This window comes from Cannabis sativa, chromosome X (genome assembly GCF_029168945.1).
Source record: "Cannabis sativa cultivar Pink pepper isolate KNU-18-1 chromosome X, ASM2916894v1, whole genome shotgun sequence".
Taxonomy (NCBI): Eukaryota; Viridiplantae; Streptophyta; class Magnoliopsida; order Rosales; family Cannabaceae; genus Cannabis; species Cannabis sativa.
In genome coordinates, this window is record NC_083610.1 from 52,993,434 (window position 1) to 53,015,705 (window position 22,272).

At 30.1% G+C, this 22,272-nt stretch overlaps 1 protein-coding gene across 1 annotated transcript; it reads right to left on the reverse strand.

The window, feature by feature from the left end:
- Window positions 1-265: 265 nt before the first annotated feature.
- On the reverse strand, window positions 266-1,941 carry LOC115695461 (uncharacterized). The gene has a single exon (XM_030622524.2). It carries the CDS (start codon window positions 1,734-1,736, stop codon window positions 618-620), a length of 1,119 nt encoding a protein of 372 aa, XP_030478384.1. The 5' UTR covers window positions 1,737-1,941; the 3' UTR covers window positions 266-617.
- Window positions 1,942-22,272: the final 20,331 nt, after the last annotated feature.

Consider the following 22,272-nt stretch of genomic DNA (forward strand, 5'->3'; position numbering starts at 1 on the left):
TAAATGTCATATTTAGTATAATTAAGTATTTATGTCATATATATCAAAACTTATGTTCATTTTCCTATATTTTTGTAAATAGCCCATTTTCTTTCTAACCAAGTTAAAATATCATTATTTTTATCAACAAGGCCTGTGACACATTTTCTTTTTAAGCATTTTCTTGTTGTAAATTAAGAGACGACTCTTGTTTGTAACAAAGGTGGAGAAGTATAATACTGCGAAATTAAAGAAAAGAAAATTAATTCTCTTTTTGATGCAAAACTTCAAAATAATAAGAGGATATTGTATTTAGATATACAAATAATAAAGAATTATGTTTTCAGTTTTCGAAGAAGCATCAAACAAGAGATAGATATTTATAGATACTTTGGTATGAGTGTACGTTTTTATTGTACACATGCATTGCAGACAGCATCATCAAGCTCTCACATCTCCTCGGATTCTTCACTTGGTAAATATAAAGAGAAACTTCCATATAGTAATAATAATTATAAAAACAAAACTTTACACCGAAACAAATTAATTAATTAAAAAAGATATGTGTGTTCACGGCTCATCACCCTTAATTGTTCTTCTTCTTTTGGTCCATCATATAAATGATCTCACTCATGTCATCATGATGCACGTGTGAGAGAACCAAAGCCATTCGCAAGAGCATGAAGTGCTGGATTGAAGGCTAATCTTCCCAAAATACCCTGCTTGTAGGGCAGAAAGGTCTTCTTCTTCAAATCATCCGACACTGCTTTGTTGACCGTATAATGAAGCTCGTGAGCAGAAACTGGTGGTCCTTTTCTCCTGCCAGAATTATTCGAACCAAAACTGTCCGTAGACCTAAAACTAGCGTTCTTAAGATCTTCGTGTTTTTTCATGTAGTACTTTCTCAAAGGGTCTTTCTCATTAGCTCTCCCTTCTGATGCGCTTCGAAACAGAAGAAAATCCCTGAATCTCCATTTCTTCGAAGAAGAAGAAGAAGAAGACACTTTAGTTGGATTATTATTAACATTAGAACTAGCAGTAAATGACCTCTCCTTGTTGTCGTTTTTATTTATTGGCTGTCGTTGATGATCTTCTTCTTCCCAACACCTCTGATCAGAAGCTCTCAAAGGAGATAACGATCTCGTAGCTCTTCGACTCGATCTCGATGATGATAATAAATTATCTCCCATGCTAGTAATTATATTTCTTTCTCTCCCTCTTTCCCTCTCGTTGTTCTTCTTGTTATTGTAAATTGAATCTTGACCATTTGAAGAAGAAGAGGGTTGGTGGTTGAGAAATTGAAGACGAGGAGGTGGTTTCAAAGGCTTGATTTTACCACCATCGAAGAGCTCCTCAGCCGAGAGAGAAGTTCTTTCCAAGTCTTCGCTGAAATCAAAAGCGAAACCACCACCACCACCACCATCATCATCACCATCATTATCTTTCTCAACTACTACACAACCCTTTTTAGGCGTCCCGGGATTTTCTTCCCACTCAAATGGAACCATAGGCGGAGACCGACTACTGCCGTAACCACGTTCTGATCCGGCGCCGGCAGCTGTAGAGAATTCCTCGAAATCTCTATAGAAGTCGGACACGCGAGACGGGCTTGTGGGAGCGCTGAAGTAGTACTCGCCGAAGCGCTTCGGCGATGGTGGAGCTGTTGAGTATGGGGAATTTACTACACTCATACTATTATTAATATTGTTGAACTCGAAATCCATGGATTGTGTTGTACTTGGTATCACTACCTCCATATATTTGTATAAATATATTTTTTAAATTAATTTTGTGTGTGTATGTTTAAAATAGTTAGGAGTAGTTTTAGATAGCTAGATTTGGAGTGTGTGGGAAAGCGATCTAAAGGTAGACTAATTGTTTTGCGAATGAATTATATATAAACGGCAAAGTGGGAAAGGAAGGAGTAGGGAAAGAACTTAACATAAAAATAAAAGTAGAGATTGTTGACCACAGAGTCGTAGGATATGAGCCGCCTTTTAATACTTGTGTTGTGTGTGTATAGTATTATATTTTTTTTATACATAAAATAAAAATCTTTAGCAAATTTTATTATTACTCAGGTATATTGTCATTGTTCTTCACATGGCAATTGATATTTGTTTATTTATTTTTGACAACTACTTGTTTATTACTTGAATTTTATATGTTTTTCGTTGCTATGTATTTATATATATATAGAACATTTCATAATGAGTATTAGTCATGAACAGTTACTAAATAAATTTAAATATAAATATTAATTTTAAAAAATATCAAGCTATCAAATTTTGATCTAATAACGAATAATGAACTCACAAATTTGAATTTTCATGCTTAATTTAACTACTTAATTAAAAAAAATATATCGAAAAATATCTCATTTTACACTATATCAAAAATATGTTCATACAAAAATATTTAACTCAAACTCAACTTCTTTTTTTTCTTATTTTTCTTGCTGAAAAACTTTTTTTTTTAAATTTTTTTTTACCAATAGAACAATCTCAGAGATTTTTTTAATTAGATAGAAAAATTTCTAATTTTACCCATTCATGGGTAATACCCATTAAGAGTGCACCCTAAAAGAAAAAAGAAAATTATTATTATTATTATTATTATTATTATTATTATTATTATTATTATTAATGAATGGTCAAAAAAAAAAATAAAAAGGGAAGAAAGTATGGTCGTTATTAGAGTAATCAAATGTAATAATAAGGAGGTAGCTAGGTAAGGATGTTATCTTTGTCACCAAGCCTTGATTTGAATATACACAAGCATGCAGTCAACCAAGTTATTTGTCTCACCTAAGATAGTCTACAATTATTGCTACGATTTTGGGATGTGGGTATAAAGGCAAACCAATAGAAAAAAAGGAAATGGGAGGATGTGGCCCATCGGGGCCTTGTTTGTTTGTTAATAATTAGTACGTGGAATAATAAGAAGAGTACAGCTATATCTTTCAATTAATTTCTTTAGGACGGTTAATAAAAAAAAAATAATACTAAGATGTGTAGATCAAGTAAAAATGTGCGAAACGTGTTTTGGAGTTTCATTGTGAGATAATGGTGAATTATAATTCAAGGCGAGTTAGAGCCTTAACTAGATTTTTGGTAACCGTAATTGCACTGTGATGACCAATCAAAGAAACAGATAAACAAAGAATTAAAATATCTTATTCTATCGATTAAACCAACATGGGTCAAAGACCTATCCGTTTTTCTTCATCCATTCTCTCTCCCCCAAGCAGCCCTTTTTTCTTCTCTATCCTTCTTTATTTTGATCTTTCTCTTTCACTCCTCTACACAAGCTCGCGGTGAGCTCAGATCCACAAGTCGGCAAAATTCTTACACCCCAAGTTAATTTGGTGGCAATCGGAGCTGAGATACAATCGTTCAAAAGCTCCAAAGTTTTGCTAACAAAATTTTGAGGCCACATTGTGGCCAATTTTGACGACACTTGATGAAATAGTTGTTGGACTTTTCATTTGAGGTTACATTAACTTTTATTGGTTTTATTAAAATTTAGGTTGATTGGATAGTTATTTGTTGTGTTAGTCCATATTGTTAGTGATTACTAGTTAATGGGCTTAGCATCTGTGTGTAAAGTCTAGGTGAAGCAGAAGTATTGGTTTTTCTAGTTAACTAAAGCCTTTGATGAGCAGGCTCAGTCCAACTAGGATTATGTAGCTAAGTCCCCTCCCTAACTCTATAAATACATATTGTCTCATCACAATTGTATACTTTTGATAATCAGATAAATAAACTGCTTCTGATTTAGAGATCTAGGGAGGAAAACTTAGTTGATAGTATTGCACTATCAAATTGTGGTAATTGCTATGGATTAATCAGGTACGCATACCTAATTATTATATATTATTATTGTGTTCAATGTTATATAAAAATTGATCTTGGGTTTATTATTAATTTTTCTAACATGTGGTATCAGATTGCCAATTGTATATGATTTAGGACCTATAATTTGTGTAACAATTAATATGTATATGTTAATTTTTTACAATTACAAGTTAATTTTGTTATTATCGTTGTTATCCTGTGTCACCCTAGTCGCGGCTGCCTCCCGTTCCAACTCAGCGTTTCGTCAGTTTGCCTCTTCCAGGCAGCGCCTGAGATGGCGATTTTCCAAATCGACAACTGGCATGTATCTCGTGGGATCATAGGCACCATCATTTTCATATTCCATGGGTTGAGCACCACCAATATTGGGTTCTTCATTCCTTGCTTCTGGGTTCTGGCCAATTCCACGCTGAGTCCTCCTTGAACGTGTGGACCGTGTATTTTGGCCACCTTTAGGTTGGGTCCTTCTTGAACGAGTGGACCGTGTAGATCGTGTATTGGGAGGCCTCCGTGAGCCCATTGGCTCTTTTCTAGGACGGTGAATAGTCTCTTCAGGACGAGTATCGTCATTTTCTCCATTATCAGCCATGGAGAAAGATTTTTCTTTTGATTAGGTTTTTTTTAAGCTTTTTTCACGTAGGCTCTCAATGAGAGCACCAAACTGTTAACGCAAATTTTTGTTAACGATATTAAAGCCGATTTCGTGATTAATTTGCACAAAAATAACAGTAGTAAAAGAAGAAGAAATAACACAAAACTTTTTACGTAGTTTTGCAGTTAAAATTTTGCATAGTCCACAAGTCTATCTTATTAGATTTCTCTAATACAAACAAGGGTTCTTTTCCTTAAAGATTTTTTGTCCCTTTTTTAGTGTATTCTGCCCCTATTTATAGTTACATAGGAAGGCAGTTAATTACAATCAGATTAATATCCCACAACAATATTTCCCTAAAATTATGGGATTTGACTACATCCCACGTAAAATAAATGCGGCTATTATTTGAGAATCACATAGCTATGTTTTATCCACTTTTACCGGATCAATGCTGACGTGGATTTAGATACGCTACAAAGTGTATCTCGCTGGGTCACCTCGCTAGGATAGAAACAATAACCCTGGCAGCGAGCTGGAGCTTTTCCCATGTCTTCCCGATGTTAATAATGTAAATACCGTCATTTCTGCTATTGAAGGATAACACTCCATCTGGCAATCCCAGTTCTTAGTGACAAGGTGAACTTCAGCAGTCAACATAATTTGAATGTCAGCTTCTATCTGAGAGAGCTGACTCGACGGAGTTGTGAATCTTATTGAAAGATGTTTGAAGCTGATTAGTGAAGGTACCATGAGTGTGCCTTCGTATAGCAAGATGGATACCTCGCTATTCGATGCTTGGATCCGTTCAACTGTTATGCTTAGTTTGTATAATATATATTATACGCTAAGTGTTTTAACATGTCTCGTCTTCATCTCTTTATACGTAGCGAGGTTGGTGCCTGACTTTGTACAACAGATGTCACCCTTATGATTGTGTCTTCTAACGCGAAATGGTTTCTTGTCAATGCATGAGGCAATATAGTTTGTATATCCTTATCTCGCTTAAGACTTTAAAGTCAGCGAGTTATAAATATACTCTGTTAGCTTCGCATTTAATGAGTTATTCCATTTCAATATCCTTTAATATAATTGCCATTATATTCATTGATTCGTATTCTCCCAGGTGGACACATGTCCTCCTCTGAAGTACCAGCCGAATTTTGGGTATAACACTCTCTAACTAAGCCATTGGGCAAAAAGCATATTTGAAGGTGCGTACGCGCACTTGTTGGGTTTTATGCCCTAAATAAAACTCATTTCAATATAATCAGATTTACTTATTAATATAGATCAGAAATAACATTTAATGTTGCATGGTTCACATGATTTATTTCATGATTATATGTACATAATGTATAGATTCATCTGAAACCCTTTTCACATACTTGATCCTGTTTATTGTGTCGTCAACACATTGGAAAGTAAACATGACTATGTGAATAAAGTTTCCTAGATTTATCAGACACAGGGTTTTACTGATATGATAATCTACAACAAGAGTTTACTTATATTTGGAGAAATACTATGTTCTTTCCAGAGCATTGGTTAAAGTAAAGGTCAGGTTGGATGCATGGAGTATGCATCGGAAGGGACCGATATTGAACTTTGACTTAGATTTATTAAACTTACCGTAATATCTATTCAAGCCAATATCGCGTAGTTGATCCTAGATCAAATGTTCTTAATCCTGTTATGATTAGGCTCAATCTTGAAAGGCTATTCGTGTTTTTTGATTTGTTAGTTAAGCCTACTTTTAGGTCAGGGTGATACGTACATTTTGGAAACACGGTAGTGCAATTGAGTGGGAGCGCTATCATAAACATGGAATCTATAGCTTCTATCTGGCGAATAGTAAGCAAAGGATGATCTCCTTCGAGCTTGACCAAACGAACATAAATGGTGGAGTACTCATTTCACGTTAAGCTGAAATATCATTTATACGTGGTCAAGTGTTTTAAGGAATAAATACATTGTAGGGTGTAACGGTAATCTAATCCCTTTACAGTGTAGATCATTCATATAAAGGATCATTGATCACATTAGGATTATAACAATGGATAACTAATGATGTGTCTATATGGTGGAACATATAGAGCATTCTATATACTGAGAGTGCAATTCTAAGTTCTATGTGTGGATTCAACGAAGAATTAATAAGTTAGTGAATTTTAGTGCTAAATTCTTGATCTACTTATTGGAAGCTCTGTTATATAGACCCATGGTCCCCCCACTAGTTGAGATAATATTGCTTGTAAGACTCATGTAATTGGTTTTGATTAATCAATTATAATTCTCAAATTAGACTATGTCTATTTGTGAAATTTTCACTAAGTAAGGGCGAAATTGTAAAGAAAGAGTTTATAGGGGCATATTTGTTAATTATGATACTTTGTATGGTTCAATTAATAAATATGATAAATGATAATATTATTTAATAATTATTTATAGTTATTAAATAGTTAGAATTGGCATTTAAATGTTTGAATTAGGAAATTGGCATTTTTGAGAAAATCAGATACAAAAGGTGTTAAAATTGCAAAATTGCAAAGCCCAAGGCCCAATCCACTAATGCTATGGCCGGCCACCTATGTAGCTATTTTAAGTTGATTTTTTCATTATTTTAATGCCAAATAATTCAAACCTAACCCTAGTGGAATGCTATAAATAGATAGTGAAGGCTTCAGGAAAATTACACTTTTCTTCAGACTTTCTGAATCAGAAAAAACTGAGCCTTCTCTCTCCCTATCTTTAGCTGACCACTCTCTCTCTTCTTCCTTAGAATTTCGAAATCCTTAGTGTATGAGTAGTGCCCACACACATCAAGTGATACCTCAATCATAGTGAGGAAGATCGTGAAGAAAGATCATCAGCAAAGGAGTTTCAGCATCAAAGATTCAGAGAAAGAGATCCAGGTTCAGATATTGATAATGCTCTGCTACAGAAAGGAATCAAGGGCTAGATATCTGAACGGAAGGAGTCATATTATTCCGCTGCAACCAATGTAAGGTTTCTTAAACTTTATATGTGTTTATTTCATCGTTTTAGAAAGTTCATATTTAGGATGTTAATAAACATACTTGTGAGTAGATCTAAGATCCTGGTAAAATAAATTCCAACAACTGGCCTCAGAGCCATGGTAATTGATTTACTTGCAAGAAATTTGGACTTTAAAACGATTGTTTGTATGTTCTTTGGATGGTATCATGTTGTATTGAGTGTTATTTGATGATTGATTGATGTTTGTGAAATTTTCGTGAAAAATAATTGCGATTTTATCTCTGGAATTATTTTTATTGGATAGTATGGAAAAAATTAAGCAAGTTAGCCTTTTACAGAACTTAATTTGGATTTTATTTGAATTAGTTATGATTTTTTGAAGATTTAGAAAAATCGGGACTGTGCTGATTTTTTCCTCCGATCGCAAATCTGTCCATACAGTTTCGAATTTTTTTGTTTTTCTTCAATTTTTCATGCTTTTTCATGGAATTAACTTCCAATTTTTGTATAGCTTTGTATTTATACTATTACTATTCCTAATTCAATTCTAATTATCATTTTGAATTAATTTAATATTTTTTAAATTTAATTCAAGATATTAGTGTAATTTGAATTTGAATAGAATTAGTATCTATCTTCTTGCTTAAAAATCTATCTTATTTTTAAATTTGATTATATCTTATTTTTTTTTTTTAAATTTAAGGTCAGATTTTATAAGATATTTATAAAATCTTTTAAATTTTTTTTTAAAATATCTTATCTTTTAAGATATTTTTAATTATATCTTATCTTTTAAGATTTTTTTTTAAAATCTTTTTAGATATTTTGACCTTATTTAAATTTAAAATAAGATATTTATAATCATGTAATTTTAAATAGATGTAAGATATTTTGCTAACTTTTAAATTTTGTTATTTTATTTATTTAAATTAAATTTAAAATCTGAAAAGATATTTCATTTATCTTTTCTAATTTTTATTTAATTTTTATTTTAAAATAACATTTAATTTTTAAAAGTAGTTAGCAAATTTTTGAAATGATATTTAGGTTGGTTGAAACCTAATTTTTTAAAATTGTAGGTTTAATTTTAAATTTTTTTTTTTTAATTTTCGAATTTTTTCAAATTCTTTTAAAATTTTCGAAATTTTTTTTTTATTATTTAATTAATTAATTTCGAAATTAAATAAATCCTACATCCAACTATCCAGCTAACCTTGTTGCAGGAGTATGTGTTTTAGCTTATGTGTAAGTTTTCAAAACCTATTATTACTTGATTGCAAATAGTCATGGTTACTTTTTGTCAGATCTAATGATCTGATGGCTCCCTTGGTCAAGATAATAATTTGTAACATGTATAATTTACAATCTTCTTTCATCTGTGTATGACCTAGCAACATGATAGGACCCATCCAAAGTGTGCCTGTGTGAGCCTATGTGTTTAATTTGATTATAGATGCATATAGGTTAATGTTGCTAAAATAAATTATCATAGTTATTGATAGAATTTATTTAGGCCCATTTAGTTTTTGGGCCTATTCAATTAATAACAGTTGTTCTTATTAAGGTTAAATTCCTCTCTTTTGGGCCTTGTGTGAGAGTTGGGAGCCATAGAAGTGGGTACGACATACTTAACCCAGCACCCTCTCACACAAACCACCCCAATTGTGAAGGCCCATTTGCCTGATTTGAATAACTGTACTAGGTTAATTAAACTAGTTTAACCTAATAAAATTGATTAGCAACATAATTAATTTCATTTATTTTGAAATTAATTTAAGAAAATTATAGTTTAAAGGATTTTTTATTCTAAGCTAAACTATATGTATTTTCTTGTATTTAATTAAATATAGAATTATAACCATCTAGATTCTTTCTGGAACTTAATTTAAATTTTTCATTAAATATTCTTATTTAAGTTGATATTTAGTTATCTACAACTAACCAACTTAAATCTGAATATCTTTTGAATTTCAAATTTAAAAATTAAGTTGAGGAATTTTAGGCATTGGTTATTAAGATTCTTTAGATATTTTTTTAAGTTAATATCTTTTCAAATATTAACTTAAAATGGAATATTTTTCAAATTAAGTGGTTACAACTTAATTTTTGATATTTAATTAAATTTAAATTTGAAAATATTTAAGTTCTAGATTTTTTCTAATACAACTTAAATTAGATATTTTTTCAAATTTTGTGGAAAAGATACTTAGTCAAATAAGATATTTTCTAGATAGTTATTTCTAGACTACTTATTATTTCTAATATTAAATAGGAAAATATCATAAATTGTGAAATTAATTATTTAAATAATTAATTTTGGTACAATTTATTTTAAGTATATTTTTCCTAGTATTAAACTAGAAATTAATAATTAAGCCTTCTCTACACTTAATTATTTATTTCTTGAATTTAATACATTTAATTAATTTGAAAATTAAATATCTAAGTTGATTTTTATCATCATACTTAAATATTTCTTTTTCATGACATTTAATTAAATAGAAAATTATTTTTAGTTGAAATTTATTTTTTCAACTAAATTTAAATAATTTTCAAAATATATTTTTTCTTTATTTTATTAATCAATTTTCGAAATTGCATTTCTTAAATGCTAGAATTTCGAATTTTATCTTGAAAAATAGATTAAGTTGTAAATTAATTATTTTAATTAATTCTTGGATCAACTTAAATCAATGATTTTTTCATTTATTGATTAATTTAAAATAAATTGAATTAAAGTATATTATTAGAAATTGAATTAATTAGTCAAAGGAAAATCTAGATAGATGATATTTTTGCTTGAAGTATTTTTCTAGTGTATTTAATTAAATAGAAAATTAATATTTAAGTTGATTTTCATCATCATACTTAAATATTTGAAATTTTTCTTATATATTTAATTAAATAGGAAAATTATATTTTTTGTTGTAAATTAATTTTATTAATTAATTTTGGGCCAACATTAAATTAGAATAATTTTTCCAGGATTTATTTTTTTATTTTAATATGCATTTTTCGAAAATTGTATTCTTATATACTTTAATTTTTCGAAATGCAATATATATTTATAGAAAATTAAATTTGAGTTGTAAATTAATTTAAATTAATTTTGTAACAACTTAAATTGAATATTTTTCTAAATATTTATTGGAAATTATTACTAAGATGGAAATAATTCATGTTATTTTCATATCCATCTAAGTAAAATTTATAAATATTAAATTAAAATTTATATTTGGAATTTTTCATTCTAAATTGGAAATTTTAATTAAATAAATATATATTTAAAATAAATAGAATAAATAAAGAGAATCAAAGAAAATACAACTCTCTTTAAATAATGAGCTTTATTATTAAGATATTCGATCTCCATTGTGGGTTTTACACCGCGTTTGTTTTAGTGACTAATCCTCCCTAATGGAGGAACGTTCATTAGCAATTTCGCACCGTTTAACCTCGCATGATAAGTAGTTTGTAAGTGTTTTGTATGGTATGGATCACCCTAATGGTGGCGACCATACTTGACTTGCAAATTATGAAACAATGGTGGAAGCTCATAAGATAGAATTGCCTTGACTCTCGCCTAAACGGGACAACGCTGAATTCCAATCTTGATCGAATAAAAGGTTGCTAGAATGTTTAACATTTTAGACGAGCTGACAACTCTATTCAATGAATGGTAGCTTTGACTCTCGCCTAAACGGGACAACGATATCGCCTTGTTGAAAACCTTGGAAATTATTTAGGATTGTAAGTTTTAGTATTTTCACTTTTCATTCCTACTTGCTATATGTTTATAATTTCTGAATTGTGTATGAATTTATATTGAACCATGTTATTTTCTGTTATTAAGTTGTAGTTTAATTTCGAATCTTCATTGTTGGTCTAACTTGGCTTGTTTATCTAATGAGATAAATCCCTAGTGGATTTTCACCATTAGACATACATAATAGTGTTAGATCTCGAAAGATAAATATTGTATATGCGACATCTAGCTGTTCATCAATTGATGACACCTTAGACTAGTATTTTTACAATATGAAACAAGAAGATTACATAAATAAGATTACTTTATCTTTCGCTAATCGAAGCATCGTTGGATTCTTATTTATAAACGAAATTATCCTAATTCCTCTTAGCTTATTCATTTCGAATTAGCTCCATAATATATCATTGGATGAATGGTCTATAAATCATTTCATGTCATTATATTTTCTCTTAAGAAATTAAATGACGCTTATGATTATAATCCCGAAATTCTATTCCCAATTGATATAAATCCTCAATCTTAGAAATCTCCTACTTGTATGGGCAAATCTGACTTAGAGTTTGTATTAGTAGTGGTGGTCCAAGATAGAATTACTCATAATATTTGGTATAAATTTAAGTCTTTGACTTTAATTTTAGAATCCAAACAGAAATTTTATTATATTTCTAATTCCAGAATACAATACAGTTACACTTTCTCAAGTGTTTAATATCCATCTTCTATTAATGGATTAAAACCGTATGGAATATGAGTTAGGTATTCTGTGACCAGGATACACTTGCAGTATTCTAAGAACTCTTTGATGTAACTAAACTTAAGTCATCAAAAGACACTGCCACATTTTTTTTAATCTATGGCATTTGTATCTTGTTCATAATGGATTTGACAAGATCAATCTCTGCAAAGAGTTAATATGCCTATATCCACTGAAAGTAGTTCATCTCATTCGCAGATGGATGTACATTCAGGGGTGGATATGAGTTTTTCGTTGTATTCTTAAAACGATAACTCTAGATTATACCTTTTAGCAAAGAAATTTGAAATGTTTGAAAAATTTCATTAATTTCTAGCAATGGTTAAAACCATTATGGTAAGTGGTTAAAGATCTTGCGAACTGATAGGGGTGGAGAAATAATTAATAGATATGCAGTTCAAAGATCATTAAATTGATTTTTGAATTATATCCAAACTTACCTCCCCAGAAATTTCGAGTTGCATGTTGATGATTAGTTACTAGTCGTTGCTTAAATCCTTCTATGGTAATACAATTTCAGAATGATGTAATGGTTGGCTACTTAATGTAAATCATTACTAGATTCATGGATGACCTAATCAAAATCTTAAGAAAAGCTAGAACTGTTAACCATGGTTTCTTAGCTATTCTAAGTGATTAGGGGTGGACCATCCCATTGTCAATAGATAAGAAAGTGTTTATTCAAACAAATACTACTTTTCTAAGAAAATGACTAAGTCTGAAAAACAAGTAGCAAATAAAGGAGATATTTAATTCTTGATTCCAAAAGTGTTCTATCATCTTATATAATATATGATGATCCCACTGCCTCTGTTGTCTTGTCACAACCAAAGAGGTTAATACCATTTAGTTTTCTTCGACATAATTCACGGTACCTCGCCGTAGTGGGAGAGTTTCTAGGAACTCACCTTCTTATGACTTGGGAGACACTAGTGATTAAAATCCATTGTAAGTTTAAACAAGTAATGGATTGTCAAGATAAGAAACTAAGAAGAAAGCCAATAGAACTATGGTTTAATCCATTCACATGGAGTAACCTAAAGTTTTCTATTACAAGGACATAAAAGGAAATTTTAGTTAATAAGTCTATTCAATGGACTTAACAAAACTTCTTGTTCCTAGTATTATAGGTTTGAGTTTATCTAAACCCATGGCTTGTGGTATACCTGGTAATTACTTACTCTAATGCAAGCAACTTATTTTAGTAAGATGCTGAAGCATTTTCTTTCTAATGGCAATCTATAGAAGCTTCACAACTTCTTAGGCATAGATTTTATCTAAGGAAAAGTCTCAACTATTCCAGAAAAGATAAAGCCATGAAAGAATTTCTTATATCAACAGTGAGAGGTCTTAGATATGCTTTTGTATGCCTTAGACCAGACACCTGCTGTTGAGTGGGAGTAATGAGTAGGTATCAGATTAATCCAGGAGAAGAACATTGGAAGACAATCAAGTAAATTTTAAGATTAAGAAGAGGAACTATATGTTAGTCTATAAGGGTGTGTTTAAAACTCTTAGACTACACCATATCAGATTTCGAAATTTGCCTTTGTGCTAGAAAATCTTTCTGATAAGATGGTGATTACTCTGGGGGTGGAATAGTGATTTTGGAGAAGTGTAAAAACCAATCTGAAGTCTCTAGGTCTACCAGAGAGGGACTGAATGTTAAGGTTGCAGGAAAGGTACTTATTCAGTCTAAGGAAAGTTCTATACATTTTTGGCATCATTCCAAATTGCCTTAAACTACTAGTGTTAATTTCCTGATTAACCAAAAGTAGTTGCCAAAGATATAGAATCCAGTATCCCAAGAGAGTAGACATATAGAGAGGAATTTCACATTATCAATGATTTTGTGATTAAGGAAGAGTAATAGTGGAGAAAAGGTTGTGGTTAATTCAACCTTTCAGATCCTATTACGAGGAGTTTACTACTACTACACTTGATTTGTATATCAAGGTGTTGAGATTATTTGAAACGCACTTTTTGTTTTATATTAGTGCAAGTGGGAGTTTGTTGGGTTTTATGCCCTAAATAAAACTCATTTCAATATAATCAGATTTACTTATTAATATAGATCAGAAATAACATTTAATGTTGCATGGTTCACATGATTTATTTCATGATTATATGTACATAATGTATAGATTCATCTGAAACCCTTTTCACATACTTGATCCTGTTTATTGTGCCGTCAACACATTGGAAAGTAAACATGACTATGTGAATAAAGTTTCCTAGATTTATCAGACACAGGGTTTTACTGATATGATAATCTACAACAAGAGTTTACTTGTATTTGGAGAAATACTATGTTCTTTCCAGAGCATTGGTTAAAGTAAAGCTCAGGTTGGATGCATGGAGTATGCATCGGAAGGGACCGATATTGAACTTTGACTTAGATTTATTAAACTTACCGTAATATCTATTCAAGTCAATATCGCGTAGTTGATCCTAGATCAAATGTTCTTAATCCTGTTATGATTAGGCTCAATCTTGAAAGGCTATTCGTGTTCTTTGATTTGTTAGTTAAGCCTACTTTTAGGTCAGGGTGATACGTACATTTTGGGAACACGGTAGTGCAATTGAGTGGGAGCGCTATCATAAACATGGAATCTATAGCTTCTATCTGGCGAATAGTAAGCAAAGGATGATCTCCTTCGAGCTTGACCAAACGAACATAAATGGTGGAGTACTCATTTCACGTAAGCTGAAATATCATTTATACAGGGTCAAGTGTTTTAAGGAATAAATACATTGTAGGGTGTAACGGTAATCTAATCCCTTTACAGTGTAGATCATTCATATAGAGGATCATTGATCACATTAGGATTATAACAATGGATAACTAATGATGTGTCTATATGGTGGAACATATAGAGCATTCTATATACTGAGAGTGCAATTCTAAGTTCTATGTGTGGATTCAACGAAGAATTAATAAGTTAGTGAATTTTAGTGCTAAATTCTTGATCTACTTATTGGAAGCTCGGTTATATAGACCCATGGTCCCCCCACTAGTTGAGATAATATTGCTTGTAAGACTCATGTAATTGGTTTTGATTAATCAATTATAATTCTCAAATTAGACTATGTCTATTTGTGAAATTTTCACTAAGTAAGGGCGAAATTGTAAAGAAAGAGTTTATAGGGGCATATTTGTTAATTATGATACTTTGTATGGTTCAATTAATAAATATGATAAATGACAATATTATTTAATAATTATTTATAGTTATTAAATAGTTAGAATTGGCATTTAAATGTTTGAATTAGGAAATTGGCATTTTTGAGAAAATCAGATACAAAAGGTGTTAAAATTGCAAAATTGCAAAGCCCAAGGCCCAATCCACTAATGCTATGGTCGGCCACCTATGTAGCTATTTTAAGTTGATTTTTTCATTATTTTAATGCCAAATAATTCAAACCTAACCCTAGTGGAATGCTATAAATAGATAGTGAAGGCTTCAGGAAAATTACACTTTTCTTCAGACTTTCTGAATCAGAAAAAACTGAGCCTTCTCTCTCCCTATCTTTAGCTGACCACTCTCTCTCTTCTTCCTTAGAATTTCAAAATCCTTAGTGTATGAGTAGTTCCCACACACATCAAGTGATACCTCAATCATAGTGAGGAAGATCGTGAAGAAAGATCATCAGCAAAGGAGTTTCAGCATCAAAGATTCAGAGAAAGAGATCCAGGTTCAGATATTGATAATGCTCTGCTACAGAAAGGAATCAAGGGCTAGATATCTGAACGGAAGGAGTCATATTATTCCGCTGCAACCAATGTAAGGTTTCTTAAACTTTATATGTGTTTATTTCATCGTTTTAGAAAGTTCATATTTAGGATGTTAATAAACATACTTGTGAGTAGATCTAAGATCTTGGTAAAATAAATTCCAACAGCACTACCATGACGTAGCACGGGGGGACAAAATCTGATCCTGAGTCAGTAAAAGGTATAACAGTCTATGGAGTGATATTTGTAAGATGTTGATGTGGCCAACGTCTCTAAGACTCTCATCGTCTTCTAGGTTCTTTACCAAGGGAAGTTAATCTCGAAGGCCATCACCTCTCCTTGCCTTCCAGGTTTGGGAGTCATTCTTTTTCTTGCTTACCTCAAATAATTCTTGTTGTGGATATATCCTTACATCTGATCATGCCATGTGTCTTATTAATGAAAATTTGGATAATATTTACCCCCAAGTTTTCGAGATCCTTTGGATCATGGGAGCTTGCTATTGTTTTTGGTGTTGGCCGTTGACACGTGTTGCAGATTTAGGTCGCAGATACACCCCAACATGAGTTGTATTCTATTGAGGGTATATACTGTTGGGTTTTGTGCCCTAAATAAAACCCATTTTAATATAATCAGATTTACTTATTAATAAAGATTAAAAATCATTCTATGTTGCATGGTTCACATGATTTATTTCATGATTATATTTAATGTATAAATTCTATTAAGTCCAAATAATATGTAAATATATGTATATATTCGTTCATGATTATAGTATCGTCGACACAGTAGAATATAATCATGATTATATGTTCAAAAGTTTAATTCCCATGGTTTGTCAGTTCATTGGATTTAAACTGGCATGATAATCAGCGATAAGGTATACTTACACCTTGGATAAGTTTTATGTCCTTTTCAGGATATTGGCAAAGTTTACCAGTATCGGATGTATATGGAGTATACATTGGAAGGGACCGATATTGATCTTAGACAAGATATCATAAACTTACCATTATATCTTTCGAAGTCAATATCAATGGTTGATCTTAGGTCTATAGATCTTAATCCTCATATGGTTAGGTTCAACTTAGTTGTATTATTTATGTTCTTTGAGTTGTTTGTGGAAGCTAACTTTTGGTTCTGGTGGATACTTACATCTTGGGAACATGGTAGTTCAATTGAGTGGGAGCATTGATCATAGATATGGAATCTATAGCTTCTATAAGTATTTAGAAGTGAAACGATGATTTCTTTCGAGCTTGGCTGAATAGAGATAAATGATTGAGATCTCATTTCAGTAATTATATTAGTTTACTGAAATATCATTTATAGGTTGCTAAGTGTTTTAAGGATAAAATACATTAAAGGGTAGAACGGTAAATTTGTCCCTATTCAGTGTAAATCATTTATAGAGGATCTTTGACTATTAGGATTGTAACAATGGATAATCATAACGTATCTATATCGTGGTACATATAGAGTATTCTATATAACTGAGAGTGATATTCAATTCCAAATCTATAGTGGCGCAAGGCAAAATTAATAAGTTGAGAATTTACTTGGTGAATTCTAGATCTACTTATTGAAAGCTTGGTTATATAGGCCCATGGTCTCCTCACTAGTTGAGATAATACTGCTTACAGACTCAGTTAATTGGTTTTAATTAATCAATTATTATTCTAAAATTAGACTATGTCTTATTTAAGAATTTTCACTAAGCAAGGGCTTAATTATGAAGAAAAGAGGTTTTGGGATCCATTTGTTAATTAAGAGACTTTGTATGGTCTAATTAATAAATTACATAAATGATAATTTTATTTAGTATAATTATAATTATTAAATAAATAGTTTTGGCATTTATAGGATTGAATTGGAAAATATGGTATTATTGAAAAGAAGAATAAGTGGTTGAAATAAAGTGGCAAAAATCTAACTAGAAATTGGTCCTACTAAGTGTACGGCCATAAAGGATTTTTGCCCAATATTTTATTCTTTTTTAATCCATATAATTCAACCCTAAGCCCTAGTTGAAACACTATAAAAGAAACATGATACTCTCATCTCATACTCTTGTCAATTTAACTATTGCCTTCAACCTAGATGAGAGAGTTCATTCCTTAGTGATTTCACCTCCTTCATTGTTCTTCCATATTGATTGTACGCCCAAAATGTGACTTCCACTAGCGGTGGTTGTAGTATAGATCAGACGGTCGAATCCACAGGGAGGTGATTATGGACAAAAGCGTTAGTAGAAAAATAAACACAAAAGGTTAATAAAAAGTAACAAATAAGTAACCAAATGAGTTTGAGAATTTTTGTTTTGGTAATAAATATTAAAAGAAAGTAAATAGAGGTGTAATCAATAATAAAAGAGAGAAAGGCTTCAAGATTCATCCATATGCTTGTTTAGCTATTTTGTACATTTGATTCACAAAGTTGACACAAATAATATAACATTAAAGTTTATTATATTTTGAGTATACAAGTTCTTGAAAATAAAAGAAATAATTTAATCTTATGTAGAACCTAGAAATGACATTATACATCAAGCAATAATGCAATAAAAGATTAAACATAAAACTAAACATCAATATTATTTTTACTAAATAGTAACACATAGAAAGAGCATGACTAATCCTATATATTTTTAGTAAAAATAATGACAAAGAGATAGATATGGAAATGGTGGTGATAGTGAAGGAAATGGACATTAATATTACTTTTATTAATTTTTAGACACATAGGAAGAGCATGACTAAACTTATATATCATTTAACAAAAAGTAAATAAAAATGAACATAAAAGATAGAAATGTGCAATACTACCATTACTATAATCACTAAATAAAAATATATAGAAAGAACACGACTAAGTCTATATATATATTTAGTATATAATAGTATATATATAGTAGTATAGATGGAAGAAGAACATAAAAATAAAAGTTGAATAAAAGCTTGCATTACTCAAATAAATACTATAACAAGTGAATCAAAGATACAAAATAACCTCACTTTGCATATGGAATCATCCCTAACCTTCCAAGGAAGATTATGTCATTATGCCAATCATTCTCATAAAATTTCTAAAGAGAAAAGATAAGAAGAAAAATTGAGAGAATTTTGCTATAGTTTTTCTACACTAAAAATTACACACCAAAACAATGAAAATGAGCTCCAATTTATAGAGTCTCAAAAAAGGACTAAAATGCAAAACATAAATAATTTAGGGTTACAAGGTAATAATAATAATAATAATAATCTGATGCATATAACATCTTTTATTATCATTACATTATATATTATTATTATTTTATTGTTGTTGATGGATGGTTGCATTAAATATGATTTGATTTGTCTTTTATGTATTTTATGTAGGCATGGGATGAGTTGGCGTGAAGAAGAGGAGAAGCTCATGCATGAGGCTAATAGGTGGCTGGCAAATGGTAAAGCGCCATGTGGCGTACGTATGGAGAAAGGAGAGAGCTGATGGAATAAGAAATGGAGGCAGCGAGCCAATGGTACGCTGCCATGTGGTGGCACGGCTGGAGAGGAGAAGCGCTAAACAGGGCGCTAGCTGGATTGCGTGGACGAATCGGGAGGGACCATGTGGCGCTGACGTGGACTCCTACTGGGCTGAAGGCAAATTGGGCCTTAAGCTCTTTTGGGTTGCTTCTTTCTTTTCTTTTTGGGCAGCCTCATTTTTCCTCAATTCTTCTTTCAATTTTGCTACTTTCATATCTCTTTTTCTTTTCTTCAACAACACTTTAATTCCTACAAAATAAAAATAAATTAAATTCAAATAAAATATTTTCAATATAAAAATGTATTTCATTAATTTCGTGAAAATATTAATTTAAACTTAATTTATTTTAAACTTTAAGATCAAGAAATGTGCATTTTTCACCAATAATCACATATTCGAACCTTGAGTGAATGAGTGTCATGCCCACACATAGCAAGTCAAGTACTCAATCATAGTGAGTAAGACGGTGGTAACCAAATCCGAAGGGGAGAAAGAGATCCAGGTTCAGATCTTGATAATGCTCTGCTACAGAAAGGAATCAAGGGCAAGAGATCTTGAACGGGAATAGTCATTATATTCTGCTACAATCAATGTAAGGTTTTTTTTAAACCCTTATGTGTTTATTTCGTTGTTTTAGAGAATTCATATTTAGAATGTTAATTCAACATACTTGTTAGTAAATCTAGATCCTGGTAAAATATTCCCAACAACTGGTATTAGAGCCATAGTAATGATTTACTTTCATAAAATATGGATTTAAAACGATGAATATTGTTTGTGTGTTGATTTGGATGTGTTCATGTTGGTTTATGTGTTAGTTGATGATGTTATGTGAATTACGAAATTTTTCTATGAAAATATTTTATTTGGAATCCTTGTGAAAAATTAAGCAATTTTGGTTTTTACGGAACTCGATTCCGATTAAAAAGGAGTAAGTTAAGAAAGTTTGAAAAACAGTGTTCAATGGTGTCGAGATAGCACCATTCGCACGTAGGAATTCGGACAAGGAGGCGCCTCACGTGCTTGTCTGAAGCCCAGAATCGTGTCTGAACGCCCAGCTAACACCCATTGCACGTGCACACAAAGGCTGCTAGCAGCCTCCTGCGCGTGCGGATGAGGCTGCACGCAGCCTCTATGTGCACAGCCTAGGGGCAGCCACTCCTCTTGTGCGATTTTTGTGGGATTTCCCCCCAAATTTTAATTTTTTTTTCAATTTTCAAACCCTAATTTTAAAGTAAAATATTATTTTTAATATATTTAAACTTAAATATCAATTTTAAATTAATAATATTTAATTTTTAATAGATTATTATTAATTCTTTGATATTTTGAGGTTTAAATTTAAAAATTGATTATTTTATTTTTTAAATTATTGTTAGATTTTAAAATTTTGTTAATTTTTTTAATATTTATGTATTATTTAATTATAAGATCAGATATTTTAATATTAACCATATTTTAAATTAAAAGATAACTTTATCATTTTGATTTGAAATATTATATTAAAAGTATCTTATAAGATAAATTAAATAATTAATAAATTTGAAATTAACCTAGATATTTTTATAGATACTCTAACCATAATATTTTTAAATTCAAAATTGGTTATGTTGTTAAATATTTAATTGTTTATAAATTATAAGTTAGAAAAATGATATTTTATATCATTTTACTTATCAGATATCTATAAATACTATTTTAAATATTTAAATAGCCTAGATATTTTTATAGAAATTTAAAAATGCTTAATTTGAGATATTTTGACATATAATTAGGATAATTATTATTTAATTATTATTTTATTCTTAAAATAATAATTACCCAAACATATCTATTTTAAAATGTGTTTATTTTATTATTTTAATTTTACTAAATTATAAGATTAAAAAATGATATTAAAAATATCTATTTAGTTATTTTAAATCATTTATCTTATTAGACATTTAATTTAATTTGATAAAATAATTCAAATAAACCTAAATATTTTAAAATTAATTTCAATTTTGAATTTTAAATTTTGAAAAGATATTTAAGGTTGTTTCAACAACCCTATATTTTCAAAATAGTTGGTTAGTTAAAATAATAATTTAATTATATTAATATCTTATTTCACATTTGTTACATGGACATTGTTTGTTTATTTAATTGCTTATTCAAAAACTTTTTTTAACAAACCTATTATTTATTTGATCTAAATTGCTATGATTAACTTGTTGAGAGATCCAATGATCTTATTTTAATCATAGTGCAATTGTCAATAGCTCTTATAAATAATTTGTAACCTGTAAATTTTGTACTTCTTTCATTTGTGTAAACCTAGAAACATGATAGGGTCCATCCAAATCAATTTGACCTGTGTGAGCCTATATGTTTGCTTTTGGGCTTAGATGCATATATGAAACTCATTTACTTCTAGATATTTAAATGGACTAGATTGCTAAAATAAAATATCACCCATGATAATTTTATTTAGGCCCAATTAGTATTGGGCTTATTCAATGAATAAAAATTATTTAATGAAATGTTAAATTCCTCTCCTTTAGGCCTTGTGTGAGAGTTAGGGGGCAATTAGTAGTGGGTACGACATACTAAACCCAGCTCTCCCTCACACGCACAATCCCAATTGTGAATGTCCATTTGTCTTATTTAAATAATTGTATAAGGCTAATTATACTAGTTGAACCTAATTAAAATTGAATTAGCAACATAATTAATTTTGAAATAAATGGAATTAGTTTTTCATCAGATTATTTTAAAATTAATTTAGAATAAATACACTTAGTTTAATGAAATATTCTAGATAGTGATTTCTAGTAATTAATTTATATTTTTTTATATTTAATTCAGTAGAAAATATATTTAAGTTGAAAATTAATTTGTTAATTAATTTTAGACCAACTTAAATTAGGATATTTTTCTTAAAACTTAAATAGAATTAATAATTAAGTTGATTATATTCAAGATACTTAATTATTTATTTCTATTTTATTAAATTTAATTAAATTAGAAAATATATTTAAGTTAAATTAATTTGCTAATTAATTTTGGACTAACTTAAAT